At 31.4% G+C, this 5,995-nt stretch overlaps 1 protein-coding gene across 1 annotated transcript; it reads left to right on the top strand.

Moving 5' to 3' along the window:
* The first annotated feature begins 2,754 nt into the window (after positions 1 to 2,754).
* Positions 2,755 to 5,478, top strand: LOC112750577 (endonuclease 2). The gene is made up of 9 exons (XM_025799366.3): positions 2,755 to 3,162; positions 3,243 to 3,417; positions 3,505 to 3,612; positions 3,702 to 3,757; positions 4,011 to 4,094; positions 4,177 to 4,269; positions 4,380 to 4,447; positions 4,555 to 4,628; positions 5,021 to 5,478. The coding sequence occupies exons 1-9, from the start codon at positions 3,046 to 3,048 to the stop codon at positions 5,134 to 5,136; spliced, it is 891 nt and encodes a 296-aa protein (XP_025655151.1). The 5' UTR covers positions 2,755 to 3,045; the 3' UTR covers positions 5,137 to 5,478.
* The last annotated feature ends 517 nt before the right edge of the window (positions 5,479 to 5,995 follow it).

Here is a 5,995-nt window from a genome sequence, read left to right as displayed (position 1 = left end):
TACAAATAGCATTTTTATACAGAAAAATATTTTCTCTAATGCTGCATTTTTTTTCTTCTTATTTTCCTTATTTCTTTCTTTCTTTTAGTTAAATAAATGTAAGTTCATCCTCTTTCAAGTAATTTTGCAGTATTATGTGTTTCTTCTTTTTCTTTGTTTAATTTTTTTATTTTTATTATTGTTAAGAAAGTAAAACCAAAAAAACTTAAGAAGGTAAAACAAAAAGGAAAAGATGAATAAGAAAAAAAAGAAGATGGTGATGATGATGAAAAAAAAGTAGTAGTAGAAGATGAGAAAGAGGAAGAGGAAGAGTTTTGAATTATGCAGAACTTATCAGAATAAAAATAATATCTTCGTGTTACACCCAAATTTGCTGAAAATACAGAAAAATATTTCCTCTAATGCTGTATTTTTTTCTTCTGAATTGAACCACACCTCAGCCACTTGATTAGATTCAAAAATAATAATCAATTTTGTTCTGGTTCAATTGATAATCTGAACTTGAATTATTCATTATATTCAACAACGAGATAATTGATGATGGAAGAGAAAGAGAAAAATAAAGAAAGAGAAGAAAATCCAATGAAAAAAGGAGGAAGAGGAGGAGGAGGAAGATGCGGTGTTGATGACAACGATAACGAAAAAGAAGAAGAACGAGCGCGTGTTGATTGAAAAATCTGTTAAGGAGGAGCGTGAAACATATGTGCCATAAGAGGCACGCTTTAGAAGTAAGTGAATTTCAGGGTTTATAAGAGTTATATAGCAAAAAGATTTATATGTGGAGATTAATTCTATTTCAATAAAATAATATAGAAAATATTAAACTTAAAGAAGACTGCGTGAACTAAGCAAAACTTCATCCAAATATAAAAATCTTTATTTTGAGAAGAAAAATAATTTTTTTTTACATAAAATTTTCTATTTAAAAATTTAAATTTATTGACTCTTGTCAATTTCAGTCAAAATTACTTTGAAGAAATATAGTAATAATATTTAGGTATATTAAATTACACAATTTCCTCATTTTTTGGTGACTTCCTAGAAACTCTCTATTTTTAGAAATGAGTATATTCCAAATCTGTCAACCAACATCCCTAATTATTGTTCTTATATAATTGAATAATATTTTGGAGAGAATAAAAAAATATTCTAAACAGTTTAAAATTATTTCAATTAGTATTCGTTATTTATTGCTATCCCTAATTATTGTTCTTATATAATTGAATAATATTTTGGAGAGAATAAAAAATTAGTCCAAACAGTTTAAAATTATTTCAATTAGTATTCGTTATTTATTGCTAAAATAATTATATAATTTTAGATATATTAAATATATAATTATAATTATTCCATACATAAATTAAATAAAATTACTTTAGTTATTGTCTTATCTCTTATGGCTAACATTTCTTATAATCTTATATAGTTAATATCAAGGTTCAAAAAACCGGACCGATCATCAAATCGCTCTAGTTACTGGTTTATTGGTTTATTGGTCTAATCGGTTCAACCGGTGGTTCAACCAAAAAAATCATTTTAGAATAGAATAATAAATAAATTATAAATACACATCCTAAAATATAATTATAGTCTGATATAAATCTTAAAATATCTTCGAAATTTAAAACACTACATAAAATATCATCAACCAAATACATATGATCTTATCAAAATCCAAACTCAAGAGTTAAATAGTAATAAAAGCATATCTAAATATTAAATCCCAACATATCTACATATTATCTTATCAGCAATTGCTTCTTGATTAATACTATCTTCCATAACTGAAATTAATAAAACATGTATGAAATTAAACAACACAACACAACACAATGAACATACACAGAAATTGAACAGTTCACAGATGGAGTTCCAAAAATTGAATAGTTCACAGAGCAAGTTCACAGAAATTGAACAGTTCACAGATGAAGTTCCAGAAAATTAAACAGAAATCTAAGTTCAGTTCACAAAGGAAGTTGAGATGCAAAATAAAAGACCAGCCAGCTTAATTTTCAGATTTTTTATTTCTTATGCTCAGTAGCAAACAGAAATTGAGCCGAGGACCAAACACAAATTGACCAACAAATAGAAATTGTGCAACAAACAGGAATTAAGCTGCAAAATAGAAGACCAGCCACAACCACTTAATTTTCAGATTATTAATTTTTTATGCTAATTGCTAACCAATAAAAGTCAAATAGAAATTGAGCAGAGGAACGAAGAAGGAAGAAGATGAGCACTGAGCAGAGGAAGTTCACAGAAATTGAACAGTTCACAGATGAAGTTCACAGAAAATTAAACAGAAATCTAAGTTCAGTTCACATTGAACAGTTCACAGAATATCAATTTCATGCATGTTTCTACCGGGGTCGATGGAAGAACATGAGCAGAGGCGAAGGACAAAGAAGATGAGCAGAGAACGAGTCACTCACATGGGGTCGATGGAGGGCTACTGGTGTTGACTGTTGAGGACCGCGCGATGAGAGGCTACTGCGTGCTGGTGTTGAGACTTGAGAAGATGAAGACGATGGAGATGGAGGGCTACTGGGCAGGAACCAGGCGACGATGGAGATTGGAGGGTTACTGGGGCTGAGGATGGCGACACCAGGGGACGAAGGATGGCGACAGGGGGGCTATGGTTCAGCGCGGCTAGGGTTCTCCATTGGAGATGATTCAGATGATGAATGAATGGGGTCGGGGCTCGGGGGAAGAAAGGGGGGGGGGTGGGGTGCTCCACGGGCGGGGCGGGTTGGGTTCATTTTTTTTATTTTTTTTAAAATCATAAAACGACATCGTTTAGCGTAACCGGCCGGTCACCGGTTCGGTCTAACCAGCCGATTTTTGACCGGTTTGCCGGTTCTTGACCGGTTCTTCTTTCCACGGTTTTCAGATGAAGACCGGATCGTTTGTAGCGCCGGTTTGCGGTTAAACCGGTCAAATCGGCCAATCCGGTCCGGTTTTCAGAACCTTGGTTAATATATCATCTATCTATCTTTATATAGAAAGCCAAAAAGTAGTGTCTTACTTATTTTTATCCTGTAGGCAATGGGTTCCTACAGAATTCAGTTAGTAGTGGGTATAGTCTCATCACTCCTATTTGTGTTTCCAAGTACCCAAGGATGGGGAGAAGATGGGCATGCCATCGTTTGTAAGATTGCTCAGGTGCCTCACCTACTGCCCTTTAATTTTAATTTGTTTCTTTGGAGAATAAAATTGTCATTTTCACTGGGTATTTTAAACAGGGTCGGCTGAATAGCAGAGCTGCGGCGGCTGTGAAGAAGCTGCTGCCGGCGGATGCAGGAAATGATTTGTCGAGCAAGTGTTCGTGGGCAGATCATGTGAGGTTCATCTACACTTGGTCATCTCCTTTGCACTTTGCTGATACTCCTGACGCCCTTTGCACCTTCAACAACCAGAGTATGTTCAAAAAGAAATTATATTACAGATCTCGGTATCTTAAGGATAATGTGCTTTTCATAGTTAATACTCATATCATATCTTCAGGAGATTGTGTGGATCAGGCCACTGGAACGAGGGGAAGATGTGTTGTGGCAGCTATTGCAAATTACACCACCCAGCTCCTCGACTACGGGAGTGTCCCAAAATCTAAATGTAAATCTTATTATTATTATTATTATTATTATTATTATTATTATTATTATATGAAGCTCTTTGGAAACTAAAAATTCTCCATTATTCAGATAACCTCACACAAGCACTTTACTTCCTATCACACTTTATGGGAGACATTCACCAGGTATGCATCATATTTTCCCTAGGTGAAACTCACACACCTACTGTCAATGGTTTTCATATGAAATTGATAATTGAGAACCAAGTGCATGTGAATCTTTACTTTTAAATTTAACTCTCAGTTTCATTTTTTCACATATTAAAAAAAAATCAATTTATTAATTAAAAAAGAATAAGAATCGTGTACTTTTTTTTTCATCTGGATTTGCAATATGGTTGATAAACTTAATCATTCTCTGTACACGCTAAATCTGCAGCCTCTGCATTGTGGCTTTACCACTGACAGGGGAGGAAACGATATAACTGTCCACTGGTACACAAGGAAGGAAAATCTTCATCATGTGAGTCTCTTTGATTTCGGACCTTAGTCAATTAATTATAAAATTCTATGATCTATTCACTCTCCAATGTCTAATTGTTCAGATCTGGGACGACAGCATAATTGAAACAGAAGTTGAAAGGTTCTATGATTCTAACATTACTGACTTCGTTAATGCAATTCAACAGAACATTAAGGTATTCAATTCTGTGCTACAACTTTGTTATCAATTTATCATCAATCTTAGTAGATTGACTTCGTTGATATTTTACTTTAATAACTTTTGTTTTTGGGTAATAACGAACAGAATGAATGGGCGGATCAAATTGAAGATTGGGAGAACTGCAGTGCTACGGATATCCCATGTCCAACTACGTATGTAAATTATTTAATTTTTTGTTGAAAATAATATAACTCCGCCAAGACTCCATTTTTATTCCCTAAAAGATAGAATTAATTGAAATCTTTTTCTTGTTTTTCAGATATGCATCTGAAAGTGTGGATGATGCTTGCAAATGGGCATACAGAGATGCCGAAGAGGGTTCAGTATTAGAAGGTATGCATCATGCATCATATCCTTTCTAAAACAAATTTTTAGAGAAGTAAAAGTTGCCTTATATATGGTTTAATGTAAATTATCTTTTTTAAATTTATTTTTGAATGTAAAATTTATTTATTACAAAACTTTTTTATTTTGTAAAAAAATCTTTTTCTAAAAGGTAAAAAATTGTAGCTTTTTTAAAAAGATATTTTTTATTTTATGTTTTTAGGTGATTCTACTTTTACTAAACTATTATCAAATGATGCTAAAAATCTCAATTTTTTAATTCAAAATCATTTTAACTAAAATAACGACATCGAAACAAGCATCTAGGAATTTTGATTTGATATATTATTATGATTTATTATTTTGCTCGCACGAAATCGCAAAAATGTTATTATATGCAGATGATTACTTCCTTTCACGGTACCCAATCGTCAATTTGAGGTTAGCTCAAGCAGGAGTACGGTTGGCTGCAACTCTCAACCAAATTCTTGACCCAGAGTTAGTGATGTCGATGTAATTCATTGATTTGCTCATGAGTACGACTCCTGATTATTATGTTTGATGCCGTAGTAGGCTCGTTCCGCACGCAACTACGCATGTCACTTTTCTATTTTATGCTAATGGCAGTAGCGAATAAAGGAATAAATAAACATAAAATAGATCAGAAGGAGGAGAGAATAATCTTAAGCTAAGCCACTAGAATGCTTGAAGCCTTGAAGGCACTCATAGGTTGAGTTCCTTGCATTGTTTTCATTATATCAAATAGGCAAGTCACTTTTTTATTTTATGCGTATCGTATGTAATATTTTATGAATTATTGAATTTTATTAAATAAAAATTAAAAAATATTATAAAAGAAGAATAATGACGATCTTTAATAAATATAAAATATATTAACAAATAAATAAAAAATATTTTATAATATTTTAAATAGGATAAATTACCAAAATTATTCTTAATTTTTGAATAATCTACTTTTGTTAAGACAAAAATATTTTAAAACATCATAAAAAATCTAACGTTTAATATATATTCTCAAAAAGTATTTTAGACATACACAAAAAAAGGTATTTTTGATATTTTTATTCTTAAAATTTAATAATTTTATGCTAAGTAGATTTTTTTGCATTTTTTTTAATAGTCAAGAATACTTTTAAAAAATAAAAAAGTCTAGAGATCGAATTTTTATCATTTTTTTTGTGTGACATTTCTAAATAATTATAAAATATTCGTACAAAATTTTAGATCAAATACATAACTAATTTATCAAATACAAAAATTATTTTTCACTTATAAAATACTAATATTTTCTTTGTTATTGTTGTCGCACTTTATAATATTTTTAGGACATACATCTTAGTTGTTAATAAAAGTGG

This window comes from Arachis hypogaea, chromosome 15 (assembly GCF_003086295.3).
Source record: "Arachis hypogaea cultivar Tifrunner chromosome 15, arahy.Tifrunner.gnm2.J5K5, whole genome shotgun sequence".
Classification (NCBI taxonomy): domain Eukaryota; kingdom Viridiplantae; phylum Streptophyta; class Magnoliopsida; order Fabales; family Fabaceae; genus Arachis; species Arachis hypogaea.
This window is presented reverse-complemented; position numbering and strand designations above follow the sequence as displayed.